The sequence below is a fragment of the Salmo trutta genome, chromosome 14, assembly GCF_901001165.1.
Source record: "Salmo trutta chromosome 14, fSalTru1.1, whole genome shotgun sequence".
Classification (NCBI taxonomy): Eukaryota; Metazoa; Chordata; class Actinopteri; order Salmoniformes; family Salmonidae; genus Salmo; species Salmo trutta.
Window position 1 is genome coordinate 81,661,766 of NC_042970.1, and position 23,509 is coordinate 81,685,274.

Below are 23,509 nucleotides of genomic sequence, written 5' to 3' on the forward strand. Positions count from 1 at the left end.
GAAGCCCAAGTAAAGTACAGATCCTCCAAAAACTACTTAAGTAGTACTTTCAAGTATTTCACCAAAGTACTTTACACCACTGGACATGACATAGACAGAGCTGTAGGTGGTTTCGACCAGGGGACAATGGTGCTTGGTGGCGGCTTGGGCCCCGGTGACCCCGCAGAGAGGGCAGACATACAGCCGCAGGTACAGGCACATCATGTCCCCATCCTGGTCCTTGAGGCTGTGGGACGAATACACAGACTCAGACTGCCCGTTGTATTTGCAGAAGCTGCAGAACTTTCGCTCAGGTGATGGCACCTCCTCCGGCGTGTTTCTCCCACTCTGGCCCCGGGTGCCCGCGGGGGATCTGGACGCTGCTGTAGGGGGCTCGGGACCCTCGGTGCTGCTCGGCCATAAAGGAGCGTCTTCATGCAAGAGGACGATTTCGGAATCCAGGGGTTCCATTTCGTGCCATAGTGGTGGTGTCGCCACAGGTGTTATCGGTGACAGCAAGGCTCGCGGCGGGAACTCTTCAAATTCCACCATGGTCGAGCATATCCCGGAGTCATGACCGTCAACGGTTAACGGTTCTGGGGTGAACTTGCTTAACTGCATCTCCCGCACTAGGTCAGCTAGCTTCATGTAGTCACGCCACGGTTGGAAACTCTTGTTTTCGGACTCCATGTAAGGCGGTAGGTCTTGGAGTTGACAAATCATAGCGTTCATACTATCACTTGTATTTTTTATATCCCAACAGACTAGTGTCTGATAACGATCAGAATGTACCAGAATAAAGAACGCTGGGTCTAAACTGACAACTCAACTGAAGGCAAATTTGACAACGTTCACGTTTTAACCTGTCAGTGTTTTGTTAAACAGCCAATCAGATGGCGTTGTGCGGAGTCCGTGGCACGTGACAACAGCCAATCAAATGGTTTCAAACTGACAACTGCTAAATTGGCAATTTTAGAAGATCAACTATTTGGGATACAATTTTACACCTCAACAGTATTAAAAACTTCAAATATAACTGTTTAATCTATTCTAGGATCTAAATGGATAGGACTTAGATTATAATTCTTAGTTATATGAAGCTGTTTGATAATAGCCAATTGTAATAAGAAAATATCAGTAAAATAACTGTTAAAATTCAAAACTGCTTTTTTTCTTTTTTTAATATTTATTTATTTCACCTTTATTTAACCAGGTAGGCCAGTTGAGAACAAGTTCTCATTTACAACTGCGACCTGGCCAAGATAAAGCAAAGCGGTGCGACACAAACAACAACACAGAGTTACACATGGAATAAACAAACGTACAGTCAATAACACAATAGAAAAAAAGTCTATATACAGTGAACTTCCTTGTTGTTCACTATGCTTCGACGTCCTTGCTGTTCACTACTACCAAAACGATGTTATAACACAATGGAAATGACAAAGAAACAACATCTGAAACAGACAATATTATAAAACACACAATGGAAACGACATAAACAGGAATCCTACTGAAATGACCAGTCCAGGCAGGGACGGGGACGGGAGTTGGGGTAATCGGGGTTTGGAGAGAGCGATGGGGGACGGAGGGGAATACCGGGATTAGAGGAATGGGGAGATGGAGGAATTTAGTTACAGTCAAATAAATACACACGCAACACTCTATACAAAAGTCCTTCTGTTATCATATAAGATCAATGATTACCTCAATCACCAATAATGGTTTTCCCTTTGGGGGGGGATCAATAAAGTTACGTTGAAATCCATCGAATTGAAGAAAGATGGCAAAGAAGGAAGGATTTAAACAGTTTAGTAACTAAATTACACCCCATTCCCATCCAAAGTATCAACCCAGATTTGAACTGAAAGTGTGTGAAGTTATATGGACACAACGTTATAATAATAATAATGCAGGTCTATAAATCACATTTTATTGTGTCACATACACATATTTATCAGATGTTATTGCGGGTGTAGAGAAATGCTTGTGTTCCTGGCTCCAACAGTGCAGTAGTATCTAACAATTCACAACAATACACACAAATCTAAAATTAAAATAATGGAATGAAGAAATATATAAATATTAGGACGAGCAATGTCAGAGTGGCATTGACTTAAATACAGTAGAATATAATATAGTTTGAATTTTTTTTATTTATTTAGCTAGGCAAGTCAGTTAAGAACAAATTCTTATTTTCAATGACGGCCTAGGAACAGTGGGTTAACTGCCTTGTTCAGGGGAAGAACGACAGATTTGCACCTTGTCAGATCAAGAGATTCGATCTTGCAGCCGTTCGGTTACTAGTCCAACGCTCTAACCACTACGCTACGCTGTATAGTATATACATATGAGATGAGTAAAGCAGCATATAAACATTATTAAAGTGGCCAGTGATTCCATGTCTGTGTGTATTGTGCAGCAGCCTCTAACTAGCAGGGTTGAATTGGCATAAAAAGCTACCAGCTGGTTTAAGGGTATCAGTACCGAGTCAATGTGCGGGGGTACAGGTTAGTCAATGTGCAGGGGTACAGGTTAGTCAATGTGCAGGGGTACAGGTTAGTCAAGGTCATTTGTACATTTAGGTTGGGGTAAAGTGCCTACGCATTGATAATAAACAGCGAGTAGCAGAAGTGTAAAAACAGAGGGGGGGGAGGGTGTGAATGTAAATAGTCCGGGTGGCCACAGCAGTCTTATGACTCGAGGGTCGAAGCTGTTAAGGAACCTATTGGACCTAGACTTGGACCTAGACTTGGGTCTCTGGTATCGCTTGCCGTGCAGTGGCAGAGAGAACAGTCTATGATTTAGATGACTGGAGTCGTCAACCATTTGTTGGGCCTTCCTCTCCAATCTAAGTAGCATACACGTTGGAAAGTCAAAAGAAAATAAACCACACTTCTAGATCTATTAAAATACAAGTATTACACTAAAATAATAGCTAGCATGGTAAATTACAATTACACAAAAGTAGCTCTGCACACCACGTCATAAAACAGCAGTTGTCTTGTTGTCAATAGTGATGTTCTTATAATAGTGATATTAGGCCTGTAGACTTACAGATGTACAGTTAGATTTGAGCATATAGTTTTAAAATAATAGTCAGGAAAACAAGCCTCAAAACAAGACAACACTTCCGTTTTTCCTCCCAAAATAGCAGGGAGAAACGTGGATAAACGTCTAATTCTGCAGTGAGAGTTTGTTGATAAGGGCGGTTTATTAGTTGACACAGTAAGAGGTTGAGGTTTTACAAAATCTCACAGCAACATGTAAAGAAGCAGTTAGTTTGTCACAGACAGAGACATTTACACTTTAAAGTAAAAAAAGAAAACTCAAAGCCAAAATGTGTTGTAAAGAACACGTGCATGCAAATAATCAAAAACCACACGTCATAAATACATAGAAATAAGCTACAATAGTTGAAAACACACGAGAAAAAGTAAAGGCAATAAATAATACAAATCACACGACTAACAGGCTATTTATTACACAGTCTACAAACTAGTCAGTCTATTCCAAACGACTTCTAAGCTAAATATCCACACCTAAATCGTCTTACAATTGTCCGCATAAAGTGCGCTAGAGACGCTAAAGGAAGTCGCCAACACAACAGCCTGAACAGTCTCCTCAGTGCTTCTCTAGCTCTGGTCCCACCCATCTCGCAACAACGAGTTGCCTCTGTTAGTAAGTCTAGAGGGGAGCGCAGTAACGGCATGGACCAGAGCTAGCGCTTCTATCACTTGACATAGACAGAGTTGTAGGTGGTTTCCACCCGGGGACAGAAGCGCTTGGTGTGGGCTTGGGCCCCGGTGGCCCCACAGAGAGAACAGTCTATGATTTGGATGACTGAAGTCTTCGACCATTTTTTGGCCTTCCTCTCCAATCTAAGTAGCATACACGTTGGAAAGTCAAAAATACACAACAAGAAACCACACTTCTAGATCTATTAAAATACAAGTATTACACTAAAATAATAGCTAGCACGCTAAATAACAATTACAGAAAAGTAGCTCTGCACACCACGTCATAAACTAGCAGTTGTCTTGTCAATAGTGATGTTCTTATAATAGTGATTTTAGGCCTGTAGACTTACAGATGTACAGTTAGATTAGAGCATATAGTTTTAAAATAATAGTCAGGAAAACAAGTTTCAAAACAAGACAACACTTCCGTTTTTCCTCCCAAAGTAGCAGGGAGAAACGTGGATAAACGTCTAATTCTGCAGTGAGAGTTTGTTGATAAGGGCGGTTCAGTAGGCGACACAGTAAGAGGTTGAGGTTTTACAAAATCTCACAGCAACATGTAAAGAAGCAGTTAGTTTGTCACAGACAGAGACATTTACACTTTAAAGTAAAAACAGAAAACTCAAACCCAAAATGTGTTGTAAAGAACACGTGCACGGGCACGCAAATAATCAAAAACCACACGTCATAAATACATAGAAATAAGCTACAATAGTTGAAAACACACGAGAAAAAGTAAAGGCAATAAATAATACAAATCACACGACTAACAGGCTATTTATTACACAGTCTACAAACTACTCAGTCTATTGCAAACGACTTCTAAGCTAAATATCCACACCTAAATCGTCTTACAATTGTCCGCATAAAGTGCGCTAGAGACGCTAAAGGAAGTCGCCAACACAACAGCCTGAACAGTCTCCTCAGTGCTTCTCTAGCTCTGGTCCCACCCATCTCGCAACAACGAGTTGCCTCTGTTAGTAAGTCTAGAGGGGAGCGCAGTAACGGCATGGACCAGAGCTAGCGCTTCTATCACTTGACATAGACAGAGTTGTAGGTGGTTTCCACCCGGGGACAGAAGCGCTTGGTGTGGGCTTGAGCCCCGGTGGCCCCGCAGAGAGGACAGACATACTGCCGCAGGTACGGGCACACCACGCCCCCATCCTGGTCCTTTAGACTGTGGGACCCAAACACAGACTCAGACTCCCCGTTGTGTTTACAGAAGCTGCAGAACTGACGCTCGGGTGATGGCACCTCCTCCGGCGTCTTGGAGCGGGTCGCCTTCTTTCTCTCCCTCTGGCCCCGGGTGCCCGCGGAGAGTCTGGACGCTGCTGTAGGGGGCTCGGGACCCTCGCTGCTGTTCGGATGTAAAGGAGGGCCTTTACGCACGCGGACAATTTTGGAATCCAGGGGTTCCTTTTCGTGCCATAGGGGTGGTGTCGCCGCCGGTGTTATCGGTGACAGCGAGGCTCGCGGCGGGAACTGTTCAAGTTCCACCATGGTCGAGCATATCCCGGAGTCATGACCGTCAACGGTTAACGGTTCTGATGTGAAGTTCCCTAACTTCATCTCCCGCACTAGGTCAGCTAGCTTCATGTAGTCACGCCACAGTTGGAAACTCTTGTTTTCGGACTCCATTTTCGGTAGGTGTTGGAGTTGAGAACTAAACGATACCATTGTTCAATGAATTGAGAACTAAACTGAAGGCAAGTTGGACAACACCGCACGTTTTGACCTGTCCGTGTTTTGGAAAGCAGCCAATCAGATGGCGTTGTGCGGAGGCCGTGGCAAGTGATAACAGCCAATCAAATGGTTTCAAACGGACAACCGCTAAATTGGTCATTTTAGAAATAAACTATTTGGAATACAATTTAACACCTCAACAATATTAAAACATTTCAAAGATAATTGTTTAATCTATTCTATGATCTAAATTGATAGGACTTAGATTATAATTATTATTTATAGGAAGCTGTTTGATAATAGCCAATTGTAATAAGAAAATATCACTCAACGGGTCGCCTTGTTTCTCTGTTAAAATTCAAAACGGCTCCGACTAACTTGCTGTTCACTACTACCACCATTAAGTTTTTGTAACATTTCTCCTGGCTCATCGAATCAATTCAGTAATCATTAGTATTGGTACTGCGGAGTTGGAGGGATGGCTGGAGGGAAAGGGGTGTGGAGGAGAGGTTGGCGGGATGGAGAGTTGGTGCGGCTGGTTTCCGGGTAAGGGAGCAGTGTGTCAGGAAGCAGTATGGCTTGGCAGGGTCACGTTTCGAAGGACGCATGGCTCTCGAACCTCGCCTCTCCCGAGTCCGTACTGGAGTTGCAGCGATGGGGTAAGACTGTAACTACCAATTGGATATCACGAAATTGGGGAGGAACAGGTGTAAACAGTAAAACAAAATAAAGAATGGCATTACTGAAGAGCTCAGTAACCTCAATTATTATTATTTTTGGAAGATTGTTTTTTATCCCTCCCAAATTGCGGACCACCTGCAGTACCCACGATAACCACTGATCTAGATATTTCATCTTGTTTCAGTAACATTACTGGTCAGATATATTTATCCATCTTCCTAGAACCAGTACACTATTTTAGAAGATTGTATTCGCTTGTTGTAAAGCCTACGATGAACCATTATTCCCCATATAGCGCACGTGGCCCTGGTCAAATGTAGTGCATTATATAGGGAATGGTGCCATTCTCCATCTCTCTCTTCCCCTTAACTAGTGAGAAAGAGGAAGAGGAGAAAGAGGAAGGGCATGAAGACGCTACAGAACTGGTCTGTGGCCTAATCAGAGAACTCTCCTACCTAAAGTGAGTCTTCCTCTCTTTTCCCTCCTCTCCCTCCATCCTTCTACTTCTTCACCACTTTCTCCTAGTGATGACCTTTGACCTAATGAACTTTAGAAGTCAGCCTGATCCGCCCCACAGATCTCTGAGCTCTGATTGGCTAGATGGCTGTCTGCTCAGATGGACACATAGATTAGGATCTCTCCTCAGTTAACACAGGAGAGGAGGAGTTGTAAACTCTTCAAGCCCTCCTCCATCTCTTCTCTCTCAATTCAAGGTTTCAAGTTAAATAAAAATGAACAGTAAACTTTGTATTTATGTTTTGACTTGAATACTCAAGATCAGTTTGAGAACAATGATCCAAAGTATCAACCCAGATTAGAACTGAATGTTTGTCAAGTTATATGAACACAACATTATAATAATAGTGCTGGTCTATAATACCATTTAAGGGTTATTTTCTCCTCTGTCTTTCCTAATGCTGAGGACATCAGTTTGGAACAGTATGTAGTTACTGTGTTTTGTAGAATGTGTTATTGAATAAATCATTACTAAGGTGAATCTTTGGTTATTGTACATCTCATGTCAGTCGTGGCTCCATGAAACATGTTGCTTTTATAACTAACCAGTCTGAAAAGATTCCCAACATAAAGATCACCTTTACCACTAAGATCTAAAGTCCACCTGTAGACAATGCCCTATATAGTGCACTACTTTAGACCACAGCCCTATATAGTGTACTACTTTATACCACAGCCCTATATAGTACACTACTTTAGACCACAGCCCTATATAGTGCACTACTTTTCACCACAGACCTATATAGTGCACTACTTTAGACCACAGCCCTATATAGTGCACTACTTTAGACCACAGGCCTATATAGTGCACTACTTTAGACCACAGCCCTATATAGTGTACTACTTTAGAACACAGGCCTATATAGTGCACTACTTTAGACCACAGCCCTATATAGTACACTACTTTAGACCACAGCCCTATATAGTACACTACTTTTCACCACAGCCCTATATAGTACACTACTTTTCACCACAGCCCTATGGCCCCTGATCAAAAGTAGGGCACTATTTAGGAAATACAATGCCATTTGGGATACACACATGGTGTGCAGACAGGGACACTTTTTTAGGGACACCTCACTGATAATTAAGACACACAAGAGTAGCCAATGCAGATATTATTGTTATTATTATAGAAGACATGCATAATAATAAACAAACATTCTATTTAAAAATAAGGTTCTTTAAAGTGAGATTAGATTTAACATTAAAGTCCTGTACAGCCAATGTAAAGGGCATCGAGGTTGAAAAGTAAAATTTAAAATAAAAAAATAACAGATCTATTAAAGTAATTAAAATACAAGTATAACAGTTTAAAATAGTAGCTAGCACGGTAAATGAGAAATACAAAGTAGCTCTGCACATCACGTCATAAACTAGCAGTTGTGTTGTTGTCAATAGCGATGTTCTTATAGTGATATTAGGCCTGTAGACTGTAGATGTACAGTTAGATTAGAGCATGTCGTTTTAAAGTCAGGAAAACAAGCCTCAAAACAAGACAACACTTCCGCTTTTCCTCCCAAAATAGCAGGGAGAAACGTGGATAAACGTCTAATTCTGCAGTGAGTTTGTTGATAAGGGCGGTTTATTAGTTGACACAGTAAGAGGTTGAGGTTTTACAAAATCTCACAGCAACATGTAAAGAAGCAGTAAGTTTGTCACAGACAGAGACATTTACACTTTAAAGTAAAAAAAGAAAACTCAAACCCAAAATGTATTGTAAAGAACACGTGCATGCAAATAATCAAAAACCACACGTCATAAATACATAGAAATAAGCTACAATAGTTGAAAACACACGAGAAAAAGTAAAGGAAATAAATAAAACAAATCACGACGGAATCCAGGGGTTCCATTTCGTGCCATAGTGGTGGTGTCGCCACAGGTGTTATCGGTGACAGCAAGGCTCGCGGCGGGAACTCTTCAAATTCCACCATGGTCGAGCATATCCCGGAGTCATGACCGTCAACGGTTAACGGTTCTGGGGTGAACTTGCTTAACTGCATCTCCCGCACTAGGTCAGCTAGCTTCATGTAGTCACGCCACGGTTGGAAACTCTTGTTTTCGGACTCCATGTAAGGCGGTAGGTCTTGGAGTTGACAAATCATAGCGTTCATACTATCACTTGTATTTTTTATATCCCAACAGACTAGTGTCTGATAACGATCAGAATGTACCAGAATAAAGAACGCTGGGTCTAAACTTCTGAACAATGAGATGGGTTCAATTAATTGAGAACTCAACTGAAGACAAGTTTGACAACATGCATCTTTGGGCTTGTCCGTGTTTTGGAAAGCAGCCATTCAGATGGTGTCGTGCGCCAGCAGTGCAGAGTCCGTGACACGCGACAGCCAATCAAATGGTTTCAAACTAACTGCAAAATTGGTCATTTTAGAAGAACTGTTTTGGATACAGTTTAACGCAACAATATTAAAAAACTTCAAATATAACTGTTGAATCTATTCTAGGGTCTAAATTGATAGGACTTCTAAATCTTAGTTATAGGAAGCTGCTTTATAATAGCCTATTTTAAGAACAAAATGTCACTGAGCAGGTCGCCTTGTTTCTCTGTTAAAATTCAAAACGGCTCCGACTAACTTGCTTTTCACTACTACCACCATTAAGTTATTGTAACATTTCTCCTGGCTCATCGAATCATTCCAGTAATCATGAGTAGAGAAGGAACGTGTCAAACAATTCATCTTTATTAATCACATTGAAAAAACGATTTCATTAAACACAATAGAAACAAAGGAACAACTGAAAGACAATATTATACAAACATACAATGGAAACTAGATAAACAGCCATCCTACTGAAATGACCAGTCCAGGCGAGTACCAGGGGCGGCGAACTGGAGCCTCTCTGCCCCCACATCCCAGCACTCTGACTGAGCATCACTCTCACTGGACCTGCTGGGTTGGAGGGATGGGAGGGGGCGGGGTAATGGCGGAATTTAGATATCTATCACACACACACACACCAATCTACAACAAAATTCCATCTGTAATCATATAGTATCTGTGATTACCTCAATCCCTAATAATGATTTTCCCTTTGGGGATGATTAATAAAAGATGTTTAAAATCAAATCTTATTGAAGAAAGAGGACAAAGACTGGATGGATTGAACAGTTAGTAACTAGGGTCCACATCTTAAATGACACCCCATTCCATATATAGTGGCCTACTTCTGACCAGGCCCTGGTCAATAACAGAGCACCAAATAGGGAATAGGGGGCCATTTGGAACAGAGCCAGGACATGTCTGGGCCTGACCTGCAGCTGTAGGGCAGTTGGAGGGCAGAGTAGAGCTCTGGGGTGCTGGGGGTGTTAACTTTGACCCTGCCATGAACCTGCAGAGACCCCGATGACCCTAACCAGGGCATGATCCCAGACTCGGCGGAGGAGGGCGTGGCCTGGCGGCAGCCGGACAGGATCATGTGATCAGAATCTGAGAGATCTGCGAGCGTACACACACACGAATCCCCTGAAGTGACTAAAAGACGACGCTATAGACAAACCTGTTAGTAAAGGAATAACTATAGCTGAAACCAAACTAGTAAAGCTTTTACAAATATCTAGCAGTATGTAGTGGTCATTGTTGATTATAAACGGGATAGTTGGAGCCTAAATACTGATTGGCTGAAAGCCATGGTATATCAGACTGTATACCATGGGTTTGACAAAAAATAAGTACAATTTACTGTTGTAATTACATTGGTAACCAGTTTATAATAGCAATAAGGCACCTCAGGGGTTTGTGCTATATGGGCCAAAATTGTAAATATAACTAGGCAAGTCAGATAAGAACAAATTCTTATTTACAATGACGGCCTACCCCATCCAAACTCAGACGACGCTGGGCCAATTGTGCGCCGTCCTATGGGACTCCCAATCACGGCTGGTTGTGATACAGCCTGGAATCAAACCAGGGTGTCTGTAGTGACGCATCAAGCACTGAGATGCAGTGCCTTAGACCGCTGCGCCACTCGGGAATCCCCAATATACACTACATGACAAAAGTATGTGGACACCCCTTCAAATTAGTGGCTTCTGCTTTTTCAGACATGTCCGTTGCTGACAGGTGTATAAAAATCGAGCACAGAGCCATGCAATCTTCATAGACAAACATTGTCAGTAGAATGGCCTAACCCTGACTTTCAACATGGCACAGTCATAGGATGCCACCTTTCCAACAAGTCAGTTCATCAAATTTCTGCCCTGCTAGAGCTGCCCTGGTCAACTCTAAGTGCTGTTATTGTGAAGTGGAAACATCTAGGAGCAACAACGGCTCAGCCGCAAAGTGGTAGGCCACGCAAGCTCACAGAAAGGGACCACCGAGTGCAGAGGCACGTAGCGAGAAAAATCATCTGTCCTCGGTTGCAACACTCACTACTGAGTTCCAAACTGCCTCTAGAAGCAACATCAGCACAAGAACTGTTCGTCGGGAGCTTCAGGAAATGGGTTTCCATGGCCGAGCAGCCGCACATAAGCTTAGGATCACCATATACAATGCCAAGCGTCGGCTGGAGTGGTGTAAAGCTCACTGTCATTAAACTCTGGAGCAGTGGAAACACGTTCTCTAGAGTGATGAATCACAGTTCACCATCGGGGAGTCCGATGGACGAATCTGGGTTTGGCGGATGCCAGGAGAACGCTACCTGCCCCAATGCATAGGGCCAACTGTAAAGTTTAGAGGAGGAGGAATAACGTTCTGGGGCTGTTTTTCATGGTTCGGGCCCCTTAGTTCCAGTGAAGGGAAATATTAACGCTACAGCATACAATGACATTCTAGACGATTCTGTGCTTCCAACTTTGTGGCAACAGTTTGGGGAAGGCCCTTTCCTGTTTCAGCATGACAATTTCCCTGTGCACAAAGCAAGGTCCATACAGAAATGGTTTGCCGAGATCGGTGTGGAAGAACTTGACTGTCCTGCACAGAGCCCTGACCTCAACCCCATCGAACACCTTTGGGAACAATTGTAACGCCGACTGTGAGCCAGGCCTAATTGCCCAACAGAGTCCGAACTCACTAATGCTCGTGGGTGAATGGAAGCAAGTCCCTGCAGCAATGTTCCGACATCTAGTGGAAAGCCTTCCCAGAAGAGAGGATGCTGGTATAGCAGCTCCATATTAATCACCATTATTTTGGAAGGAGATGTTCGACCAACAGGTGTCCACATACTTTTGGTCATGTATGTATATTCAGTAGATGAATAGAACAAGATTGTTGCTGACTCACTGAGGACGGTGCTCTCTCTCCTGTTGTGACGCTGCAACGTCTTCCCCAATGGAGAGTCAAACAGATACTGCTGCTTCACCACACAGGCCCTCTGCTGCTCAAACTCACGCCTCTACACACACACGCAGGCAGACACTTTGCAGTATTTATTGTATGTATTACAAGCATTTCGCTTCACTCGCAATAACATCCAACATCTGCTAACCATGTGTATGTGACCAATAAAACTTTGAATTGATTTGAGACACACTGTAAGTACATAATAAAATAACCACAGTCAAACACTTCACTAAGAGGGGTTGGGTTAAATGCAGAAGACACATTTCAGGTGACTGCATTCAGTTGTACAACTGACTTGGTATCCCCGTTTCCCTAACCACCCATCCCTCTAATCTTTCAATCCAAGGAGACCGTTTTCACTCCCTCCCCCTTCCTGTCTCTCCCGCCCCTCACCTCGTGGCCCAATCGGATAGCGGCGTTGGTGAAGGCCCGTCTCTCCCTATGGAAGCTCCGCTTCTGGTGTTCTAGCTCCGCCCAGCCGCCCTGAAGCCGCTCCCACTCTTCCAGGAAGTAGCAGTCTGTCAGAGCGGCTGGGACCGGAGTGATCACACTGTCCTGGGGAGGGGGAGATGACATGGAGAGATGGTGAGGGAAGGTAGGTAGAGATGGAGGAGAGGAGATAGGGCATGGAGAGAGGTAGAGGGCATGGAGAGAGGTAGAGGGCATGGAGAGAGGTAGAGGGCATGGAGAGAGGTAGAGGGCATGGAGAGAGGTAGAGGGCATGGAGAGAGGTAGAGGGCATGGAGAGAGGGTAGAGGGCATGGAGAGAGGTAGAGGGCATGGAGAGAGGTAGAGGGCATGGAGAGAGGGTAGAGGGCATGGAGAGAGGTAGAGGGCATGGAGAGAGGTAGAGGGCATGGAGAGAGGTAGAGGGCATGGAGAGAGGTAGAGGGCATGGAGAGAGGTAGAGGGCATGGAGAGAGGTAGAGGGCATGGAGAGAGGTAGAGGGCATGGAGAGAGGTAGAGGGCATGGAGAGAGGTAGAGGGCATGGAGAGAGGTAGAGGGCATGGAGAGAGGTTAGAGGGCATATGGAGAGATGTTAGAGGGCATGGAGAGAGGTAGAGGGCATTGGCGAGAGGATTTAGGGCATGAGAGAGGCCATGGAGTCAGCATGGAAGAGAGGTTAGAGGGCATGGAAGAGAGATAGAGGGCATGGATGAGAGGTTAGAGGGACATCATGGAGAGAGGTTTCGAGGGCAACATGGCGAGAGGGTAGAGGGCATGGAGGAGGTAAGGTAGAGGGCATGGAGAGAGGTTAGAGGGCCTGGAGAGAGGTAGCGGGCCTGGAGAAGAGAGTAGAGGGCACATGGAGAGAGAGGTCGATGGCATGAGAGAGAGGTAGAGGGCATTGGAGAGAGGGTACGAGGGCATGGAGAGAGGTAGAGGGCAATGGAGAGGAGGTAGAGGCCATGGAAGAGAGAGGTAGAGGACATGGAAGAAGCGGCTAAGAGGCCCGGGAGAGAGGGTAGCGGACATGGAGAGAGAGTAGAGGACATGGAGAGAGGTAGAGGACATGGAGAGAGGTAGAGGACATGGAGAGAGGTAGAGGGCATGGAGAGAGGTAGAGGACATGGAGAGAGGTAGAGGGCATGGAGAGAGGTAGAGGGCATGGAGAGAGGTAGAGGACATGGAGAGAGGTAGAGGACATGGAGAGAGGTAGAGGACATGGAGAGAGGTAGAGGACATGGAGAGAGGTAGAGGACATGGAGAGAGGTAGAGGACATGGAGAGAGGTAGAGGACATGGAGAGAGGTAGAGGACATGGAGAGAGGTAGAGGACATGGAGAGAGGGGGATGACACGGAGAACCAGAGAGAAAGATGACTAAGTAACTTTGTCCGAAATTTCAAAGCTTGCATTAGCTGCCAAGTTACTGCCTAGACTAGCTCAGCGGATTAACATTCCTCTGTTTCACGGGTTTGAACCCAGCTGGACACATACCTGTGTGTTTCTATGAACCCCAGTGTGTGTCGGTTTCTTTAGTAACGAGCCGTAACATTGTAGCGCGTGTCGGTTTCTTTAGTAACGAGCCGTAACATTGTAGCGTGTCGGTTTCTTTAGTAACGAGCCGTAACATTGTAGCGTGTCGGTTTCTTTAGTAACGAGCCGTAACATTGTAGCGTGTCGGTTTCTTTAGTAACGAGCCGTAGCGTCTCGGTTTCTTTAGTAACGAGCCGTAACATTGTAGCGCGTGTCGGTTTCTTTAGTAACTAGCCGTAACATTGTAGCGCGTGTCGGTTTCTTTAGTAACGAGCCGTAACATTGTAGCGCGTCGGTTTCTTTAGTAACGAGCCGTAACATTGTAGCGTGTGTCGGTTTCTTTAGTAACGAGCCGTAACATTGTAGCGCGTGTCGGTTTCTTTAGTAACGAGCTGTAACATTGTAGTGGGTGTAGTCCACCTGTAGTAGATGCTGCTGCAGTTTGACCAGCTGTTGACTCTGATCCAACTCTGTCTCTAGCTGGGCCAAGAGCTTATCCTGGTCAGTCCCCACAGCCACGTGACCTATACACACACACAAAAACCACTGAATATTTCTTTAGTCATAAACAAATTCATGTTTTTCTCCTACAAGTCGCTATGTGCAGCCGAAATGGCCCTATGTTCATAAGTGGTGCACTCCATAGGGAATACGGTGCCATTTCGTGCTTCATCCCCTCTCACCCTGACTCAGGAGGTCCCCTAGTCTCCTCTGCACACTCTTCCATCCCTGGACCACACCCCCTGTCACATGGTCGCCCAGGGACTCCTCTGACTGGACCAGCATCTTGGCGTTGTCTCTGTCCTCTTCCTGGTCACCCACAGTGTCCAATAGGGTCTGTGGGAAAAGTGACAAAGTAGTAGCTTTCGGCCAATCAGCTCAATCCTCTCACTATACCCAGGCTTGGGTTCAGTTGCCAAATGTTGCTGAATATTGCAGATAGAAATGCCATGAATAGAGCTGACATGATTCCTTATTCTATGTATCGAGAGGCATGTTAGTTCTACGTGACATGTTTATAGCTGAACGTTCCAAAATGTTGTCTCCTGCTGACCGTGCCCAAGTTCCAGTTCCCATCTGTAGCCCCTTCCTCCCACCCCAAGACCCTGCCCCTTCCTCCCACCCCAAGACCCTGCCCCTTCCTCCCGCCCCAAGACCCTGCCCCTTCCTCCCACCCCAAGACCCTGCCCCTTCCTCCCACCCCAAGACCCTGCCCCTTCCTCCCACCCCAAGACCCTGCCCCTTCCTCCCACCCCAAGACCCTGCCCCTTCCTCCCACCCCAAGACCTCACCATCTGTAGCTTTTTCCTCCCGCACCATCTGAAGGGACTTGATAGGAGGGTTATTAAGTTGTTGCTCTACTGCTTCCACACATCTAGTCCTCTCAGATCTGGGCACTATGAAGGGTTGTAGGGGCTACAGCAGTGCTTCCAGTGGTGTAAAGTACTTAAGTATAACGTTTTTTTGGGGTATCTTTACCATTTATATTTTTGACTACTTTTACTCCACTACATTCCTAAGAAAATAATGGATGTCTTACATTTTCCCTGATACCCAAAAGTACTTGTTACATTTTGAATGCTCAGTAGTAGAGAACATCCCTGGTCATCCCTACTGCCTCTGATCTGGAGGACTCACTAAACAGAGAACATCCCTGGTCATCCCTACTGCCTCTGATCTGGAGGACTCACTAAACAGAGAACATCCCTGGTCATCCCTACTGACTCTGATCTGGAGGACTCACTAAACACACATGCTTCGTTTGTAAATGATGTTTGAATGTTATACTGTGACCCTGGCTATCCATAAATTAAAAAAAACTAATGATTTATACTTTGAGTTTTCATACTTAAGTATATTTAAAACCAAATACTTTCACTCAAGTAGTATTTTACTGGGTGACTTACCTTTTTTTTTTAAAGACATGACTCAAGTATCTTTACTTTTACTCAAGTAGGAAAATTGGGTACATTTTCCACCACTGAGTGTTCCCCAATCCTGGTCCTGGGAACCAGGATGTGTTAGTGCTGAGGCAAAAATAAAGTGCACCCCTTTGGTGGAGACCTCTCCCCAGGACCAGGAAACACACCTGGAGGGGTTTCCCCTAGGTACAGATCTAGGACCAGGAAACACACCTGGAGGGGTTTCCCCTAGGTACAGATCTAGGACCAGGAAACACACCTGGAGGGGTTTCCCCTAGGCACAGATCTAGGACCAGGAAACACACCTGGAGGGGTTTCCCCTAGGCACAGATCTAGGACCAGGAAACACACCTGGAGGGGTTTCCCCTAGGCACAGATCTAGGACCAGGAAACACACCTGGAGGGGTTTCCCCTAGGCACAGATCTAGGACCAGGAAACACACCTGGAGGGGTTTCCCCAGGTACAGATCTAGGACCAGAAAACACACCTGGAGGGGTTTCCCCAGGTACAGATCTAGGACCAGGAAACCCACCTGGAGGGGTTTCCCCTAGGCACAGATCTAGGACCAGGAAACCCACCTGGAGGGGTTTCCCCTAGGCACAGATCTAGGACCAGGAAACACACCTGGAGGGGTTTCCCCTAGGCACAGATCTAGGACCAGGAAACACACCTGGAGGGGTTTCCCCTAGGCACAGATCTAGGACCAGGAAACACACCTGGAGGGGTTTCCCCTAGGCACAGATCTAGGACCAGGAAGCACACCTGGAGGGGTTTCCCCTAGGCACAGATCTAGGACCAGGAAACACACCTGGAGGGGTTTCCCCTAGGCACAGATCTAGGACCAGGAAACACACCTGGAGGGGTTTCCCCTAGGCACAGATCTAGGACCAGGAAACACACCTGGAGGGGTTTCCCCTAGGCACAGATCTAGGACCAGGAAACACACCTGGAGGGGTTTCCCCTAGGTACAGATCTAGGACCAGCATCCCCTCCCCCAATCATAACCTTAATCATTAGTGGAAGAAATACAAAACAGTGTCTAGGGCCACCTTAACCCTGCTCTGAGCTATAGGAGCCGTCTAACCCGGTCCGTGTCTGCTCTGAGCTATAGGAGCCGTCTAACCCGGTCCATGTCTGCTCTGAGCTATAGGAGCTGTCTAACCCGGTCCGTGTCTGCTCTGAGCTATAGGAGCCGTCTAACCCGGTCCGTGTCTGCTCTGAGCTATAGGAGCCGTCTAACCCGGTCCGTGTCTGCTCTGAGCTATAGGAGCCGTCTAACCCGGTCCGTGTCTGCTCTGAGCTATAGGAGCTGTCTAACCCGGTCCGTGTCTGCTCTGAGCTATAGGAGCCGTCTAACCCGGTCCGTGTCTGCTCTGAGCTATAGGAGCCGTCTAACCCGGTCCGTGTCTGCTCTGAGCTATAGGAGCCGTCTAACCCGGTCCGTGTCTGCTCTGAGCTATAGGAGCCGTCTAACCCGGTCCGTGTCTGCTCTGAGCTATAGGAGCCTTCTAACCCGTTCCATGTCTGCTCTGAGCGCGTGCAGTAGCGTGGTGAGTTTGTGTCGGAGCTTCATGGCCTCCCTTAACTCCGCCTCTCGCCGCTCCAGCATCACACGTAGCGCTGCCTCCTCCTTCCTGGTGTGTGAAGGTTAAATCAGGTGCATTAGTGCTGGGCTGGATCAGAATAGGTGACCTCTGGTGTCCCAACCTGAGTCTACAGCCCCAGTAGTGCACTATAATGGGAATAGGGTGCCATTTTGGACTCAGCCTCTTACCTTCTGTTGGTCCTGGCTTGTCTGTCCCTCTTCACCTGACCTCTGGGCAACGGGTTCAACAGCTCCATGGCTACAAAGAGCGGGAGAGAGACAGGGATGCAGTTAAGCCCCGCCTTCTTCAACATATCAAAGATGTGGCGAGGGCACTAGAACAGTCTGCAGCACCCGGCCTCACCCTACTAGAATCCAAAGTCAAACGTCAACTGTTTCCTGATGACCTGGTGCATTTTTCACCAACCAAGGAGGGCCTACAGCAGCACCATGATCTTCTGCACAGATTCTGCCAGACCTGGGCCCTGACAGTAAATCCCAGTAAGACAAAAATAATGGCATTCCAAAAGGTCCAGTCACCAGGCCCACAAATACAAATTTCATCTAGACACCGTTGCCCTAGAGCACACAAAAAAACTATACATACCTTTGCCTAAACATCAGCGCCACAGGTAACTACCACTAAGCTATGAACGATCTGAGAGACAAGGCAAGGGCCTTCAATGCCATCAAAAGGAACATAAAATTCGACATACCAATTAGGATCTGGCTAAAAATACTTGAATCAGTTATAGAACCCATTGCCCTTTATGGTTGTGAGGTCTGCTCACCAAACAAGAATTCACAAAATGGGACAAACACAAAATTGAGATTCTGCAAAAATATCCTCTGTGTACAAAGTAGAACACTAAATACATGCATAGCAGAATTAGGTTGATACCCGCCAATTATCAAAATCCAGAAAAGAGACGTTAAATTCTACAACCACCTAAAAGGAAGCGATTCCCAAACAAAGCCATCACCTACAGAGATATGGACCTGGAGAAGAATCCGCTAAGCAAGCTGGTCCTGGGGCTGTGTTCACAAACACAAACACACCCCACAGACCCCAGTACAGCAACACAATTAGACCCAACCAAATCATGAGAAAACAAAAATAATTATTTCTAATGTGTCAAGTAATTAACAAAAAAACTAAGCAAACTAGAATGCTATTTGGCCCTAAACAGAGAGTACACAGTGGCAGAATACCTGACCACTGTGACTGACCCAATATTAAGGAAAGCTTTGACTATGTACAGACTCAGTGAGCATAGCCTTGCTATTGAGAAAGGCCGCCGTAGGCAGACATGGCTCTCAAGAGAAGACAGGCTATGTGCACACTGCCCACAAAATTACGTTGAAACTGAGCTGCACTTCCTAACCTCCTGCCCAATGTATGACCATATTAGAGACACATATTTCCCTCAGATTACACAGATCCAAAGAATTTGTAAACAAACCCAATATTGATAAACTCCCATATCTATTGGGTGAAATACTGCTGCCATCACAGCAGCAAGATTTGTGACCTGAAATGTCTTCTTTAGTAACTTGAGTGTAATGTTCACTGTACATTTTTGTATTGTTAATTTCACTTTTGTTTAATTATGTTTCACATGTGAACATGTTTCCCATGCTAATAAAGCCCCTTAAATTGAAATTGAATTGAGAGAGAGCTAATCATGTTTAGTCTGAAGTTACTTTCAAAACCTCTACAGGATTGGTGGGTCCCCCGCAGGACAGTTGAGCTAACATAGGCTAATGCGATTAGCCTGAGGTTGTAAGTAACAAGAAAATTTCCCAGGACACAGACATAGCTGAAAGCTTAAATTCTTGTTAATCTAACTGCACTGTCCAAATTACAGTAGCTATACAGTGAAATAATACCATGCCATTGTTTGAGGAGAGTGCACAGTTTTGAACTGGAAAAGTTGTTAAACAAATTAGGCACATTTGGGCAGTCTTGATACAACATTTCGAACAGAAATTCAATGATTCATTGGATAAGTCAAATAATGCACATATACTGCTGCCATCTAGTGGCCAAAATCTAAATTGCACCTGGGCTGGAATAATACATTATGGCCTTTCTCTTGCATTTCAAAGATGGTACAAAAAGAACTTTACCAGATCTAATGTGTTATATTCTCCTACATTCATTTCACATTTCCACAAACTGTTTCCTTTCAGATGGTATCAGGCATGTGTATCCTTGCTTCAGTTCCTGAGCTACAGGCAGTTAGATTTGGGTCATTTTAGGCAAAAATTGAAAAAAAGGGCAGATCCTTAAAGCCAATAAGAAAAAGTAAAATATATTACTGTAATTTATTTATAAGGACTGAATGCTAAGGTTACCTTGGTTGCTAGCAACTTCAATTAGCACTGAGGTGTGAAGTGAGGTGTCAAAGTCCATGAGTCCAACAATGGCAGGAGAGTTTCACAGCCTCCCCCACCCAAATGCAGAGGCCTTTGAAGCCCTCTCCCTCTGTGCAGAGGTCATTACAATAGGTAGGTACAAGGAGAGTGATAGAACGGTGTGGGTGTGAGACTGGGAGAAATTTAGAGAGAAAGATAGAGTGGTATAGAATATGAGCGAGCACATTAAGTGTGAGAGCTGGTTAGACAGATCCTTACAGGCTCCTCTCTCTCTGTGTCTCTCTGCAAGTTGGGTTAGTCTCTCCTTCAGTCTGGCGCTGTGCTGCTCTCTACGCCTCAACTCTGACCCCTGCTGATTACACCGAGACTGCAGGCTGGAACCCTTCAGTGTGTGAAAGAGAAAAGAGGGAAAAGGTTATTCATCAACATGGTTGATATTTTCCATCAAACTCGTGATACATGAGACACACCTTCTCTCGCTCGCGTCTCAGTGCTTCCTGTAGTCTGGCAACGTGCTGATTTCTCTCAACCAGTTGCTCCTGTGAACAAAATACTTCCTTTATCAACCCATATTTTACCAGGTAAGTTAACGGAGATCACATTCTCATTTACAGCAACGACCTGGGGAACGGAGGGAGGGGACGAAGGAGCCATTTCTAAGCTGGGGATGATTAGGGGCCATGATGGTATGGGGGCCAGATTGGGTATTTAGCCAGGACACCAGGGTTAACACCCCTACTCTTATGATAAGGCCCATGGGATCTTCTTGCCTTGTCTCTCAGATCGTTCACAGCTTTGTGGAAGTTACCTGTAGCGCTGATGTTTAGGCAGAGGTACATATGTCCCATCCGAAAGACAGCACAGGGCAATGTCCTCAATCACTGCCCTGGGGCATTGGGATATTTTTTAGACCAGAGGAAAGAGTGGGTCCTATTGGTTCTTCAACACCACTTCAGCAGCATCTGGTCTCCCATCCAGGACCAACCCTGCTTAGCTTCAGAAGCAAGCCAGCAGTGGGATGCAGGGTGCTATGGAAGCCAGCAGTGGGATGCAGGGTGCTATGGAAGCCAGCAGTGGGATGCAGGGTGCTATGGAAGCCAGCAGTGGGATGCTGCTGGCATAAGTCGTTAACCCAGAAAAGACACTATTCTATCACTCACATTCTCACCTGACTGACTGACTCTCAAACACACAATGTTTATTTGTTAAGTACACACCACACGCACAAGCTTACCCCAAGGGAGGACCCAGTCTCTCTGTGCTCGTCCCTGCCGGACCACCAGGAGGCATGGAGAGACAGGTTACTGAGAGGAGGGTTTGGCTCCCCATGGAGGAGGTATGTGTCCTGGAGGTCTGGGGACAGAGAGAGAGGAGAGGGAGGGGATTGGAGGGTGGTATGAGTGGAAAGAGGGAGGGGATTGGATGGTGGTATTAGTGGAGAGGGGGAGGGGAAAAGGAGTAAGAGATTATTTTTTATTAAACTAGGCAAGTCAGTTAAGAACAAACAATTATTTACAATGACGGCCTACACGACGTTGGGCCAATTGAGCGCCGCCCTATGGGACTCCCAATCACGGCCGGTGAGATGAGGGAAAGAGGTATACAGTGCTTGACTTGGACTGAAATAGGTTCCGGTACTCATTTTAGGTGACAGTACTGTTTATATTTAGGTGCAGGAGCTCCACAATACTTGTGAACTAATATTTTATAAGAGGAACAGGAGCTCAAGCAGTAGAACATTTGAGGTGCCGGTACTCAGCTCCCGTGAGCTCCTGCCCAAGTCAAGTACTGGGTAGATAGATGCAGAAGTGAGAGAAGGGGCCACGTTCAGTAGATTTTCCTCCCACGTCAAGGTGTGTGTTAATATAAAAACTTTACCTGAGCACTCCTGTCGTCTTCTCTGGGGCTGGGATCCTGCTGCCTGTCCCTGCCCACATCTAGAAGCCATCTGTGTTAACGTTTGCTATCACGGACAGTAAATAGCTTAACAGGTATTCAGGTGTGTGTACTGTAGGTGTTGTGTTGGCCGTTCTACCTGAGCAGAGAGGTCTGCTACTTCATTGGCAGCCATCTTTAATTGCCAGCTGGAAAGTGCAACCAGGTGCTAGCATTTCAGCTAATCAATAACCTCCTTGATTGACATGCTCACAGCATTCTTTTTTCATACTGTTTGGTCGTGTTCCTCTGCTCAGTTATTGGTATTGCTGACGCATAACAGACCTTACAATGCCTGGATAGGTATTTTACGTACACTATATATACAAAAGTATGTGGACACCAAAATTAGTGGATTTGGCTATTTCAGCCACACCTGTTGCTGACAGGCGTATAAAATTGAGCACACAGCCATGCAATCTCCATAGAGAAACATTGGCAGTAGAATGGCTTTACTGAAGAGCTCAGTGACTTTCAACGTGGCACCGTCATAGAATGCCTCCTTTCCAACAACTGTAAGTGTTGTTGTTGTTGTTATTGTGAAGTGGAAACGTCTAGGAGCAACAACGGCTCAGCCGTGAAGTGGTAGGCCACACAAGCTCACAGAACGAGACCCCTGAGTGTTGAAGTGCGTCAAAATGGTCTGTCCTCGGTTGCAACACTAAGTAACGAGTTCCAAGCTGCCCCTGGAAGCAACGGCAGCACAATAACTGTTCGACGGGAGCTTCATGAAATGGGTTCCCACTGCCAAGTACACAATGCCAAGCGTCGGCTGGAGTGGTGTAAAGCTCTCCGCCATTGGACTCTGGAGCAGTGGAAACACTTTCTCTGGAGTGATGAATCCCACTTCACCATTTGGAAGTCCGACGGGCAAATCTGGGTTTGCCGGATGCCAGGAGAACGCTACCTGCCTGAATGCATAGTGACAACTGTAAAGTTTGGTGGAGGAATAATGGTCTGGGGCTGTTTTTCATGGTTCGAGCTAGGCCCCTTAGTTGCAGTGAAGGGAATTCTTAACGCTACAGAATACAATGTGTATCAGCTAACCACGTAACAGCAATCTGGTACCCGACAGCACAGTTGATGACATTGCACGCAACCATTGGTTGATGCATGCAACATCTGAGCAGGGGAACACGACCTACGTGTGTAAAACGATTGGCGAAATGTAAGCCATTTTGATCACTGACAATCCATTTAAAATGGCTTGGAATAAAATGATGTAGGCCTATAATAGTGTGTAATGTAAATGTTGATTATCTATATCAAGGGTGTCAAACTCAAATCCTGGAGGGCAGGAAAGTACAAGGGAGGAGTGAAAAGCAGCAGACACTCGGCCCTCCAGGAATTGAGTTAGGCACCCTGCTTTATATTCTATGGCAGACGTATTCAACTCTTACCCTACGAGGAGCCTTCTGGTTTTCTGTTCCACCTAATAATGAATTGCGCCCACATGGGGTCCCAGGGCTAACTCAGTCCCTGATTAGAGGGGAACCACCCACATGGGGTCCCAGGGCTAACTCAGTCCCCGATTAGAGGGGAACCACCCACATGGGGTCCCAGGGCTAACTCAGTCCCTGATTAGAGGGGAACCACCCACATGGGGTCCCAGGGCTAACTCAGTCCCTGATTAGAGGGGAACCACCCACATGGGGTCCCAGGGCTAACTCAGTCCCTGATTAGAGGGGAACCACCCACATGGGGTCCCAGGGCTAACTCAGTCCCTGATTAGAGGGGAACCACCCACATGGGGTCCCAGGGCTAACTCAATCCCTGATTAGAGGGGAACCACCCACATGGGGTCC

General features: G+C 45.7%; 3 protein-coding genes across 4 annotated transcripts; all 3 read right to left on the reverse strand.

Moving 5' to 3' along the window:
• Positions 1-34: 34 nt before the first annotated feature.
• Positions 35-851, reverse strand: LOC115207161 (nanos homolog 3-like). Its single transcript, XM_029774145.1, has one exon. It carries the CDS (start codon positions 709-711, stop codon positions 37-39), a length of 675 nt encoding a protein of 224 aa, XP_029630005.1. The 5' UTR covers positions 712-851; the 3' UTR covers positions 35-36.
• Positions 852-4,559: 3,708 nt separating this feature from the next.
• On the reverse strand, positions 4,560-5,419 carry LOC115147634 (uncharacterized). Its single transcript, XM_029689917.1, has one exon. It carries the CDS (start codon positions 5,394-5,396, stop codon positions 4,752-4,754), a length of 645 nt encoding a protein of 214 aa, XP_029545777.1. The 5' UTR covers positions 5,397-5,419; the 3' UTR covers positions 4,560-4,751.
• A 3,862-nt stretch (positions 5,420-9,281) lies between these two features.
• si:ch211-286b5.4 (afadin- and alpha-actinin-binding protein) lies at positions 9,282-21,792 on the reverse strand. Of its 2 annotated transcripts, none has more exons than XM_029774147.1 (12): positions 21,648-21,792; positions 21,004-21,122; positions 20,240-20,308; positions 20,028-20,151; positions 17,580-17,649; positions 17,319-17,439; positions 14,566-14,719; positions 14,303-14,406; positions 12,296-12,457; positions 11,843-11,954; positions 9,877-10,060; positions 9,282-9,511 (listed from the first exon to the last, which is right to left on the reverse strand). In XM_029774147.1, the coding sequence occupies exons 1-12, from the start codon at positions 21,715-21,717 to the stop codon at positions 9,412-9,414; spliced, it is 1,389 nt and encodes a 462-aa protein (XP_029630007.1). In that variant the 5' UTR covers positions 21,718-21,792; the 3' UTR covers positions 9,282-9,411. The 2 variants fall into 2 exon arrangements, with proteins under 2 accessions (XP_029630007.1, XP_029630006.1); XM_029774146.1 differs by having other exon boundaries at positions 9,282-9,514.
• Positions 21,793-23,509: the final 1,717 nt, after the last annotated feature.

What these genes read in the sequence shown, in the direction of transcription:
- LOC115147634 (XM_029689917.1), bottom strand. Translation starts at nt 5,396, where the DNA reads ATGGTATCGTTTAGTTCTCAACTCCAACACCTACCGAAAATGGAGTCC.
- LOC115207161 (XM_029774145.1), bottom strand. Translation starts at nt 711, where the DNA reads ATGAACGCTATGATTTGTCAACTCCAAGACCTACCGCCTTACATGGAG.
- si:ch211-286b5.4 (XM_029774146.1), bottom strand. Translation starts at nt 21,717, where the DNA reads ATGGCTTCTAGATGTGGGCAGGGACAGGCAGCAGGATCCCAGCCCCAG. An exon ending in AGACTGGGTCCTCCCTTGGG is followed by an intron (nt 20,309 to 21,003) that starts GTAAGCTTGTGC and finishes TTTTGTTCACAG; the next exon opens with GAGCAACTGGTTGAGAGAAA. An exon ending in TCAGAGCAGACATGGAACGG is followed by an intron (nt 14,720 to 17,318) that starts GTTAGAAGGCTC and finishes CTTTTCCCACAG; the next exon opens with ACCCTATTGGACACTGTGGG.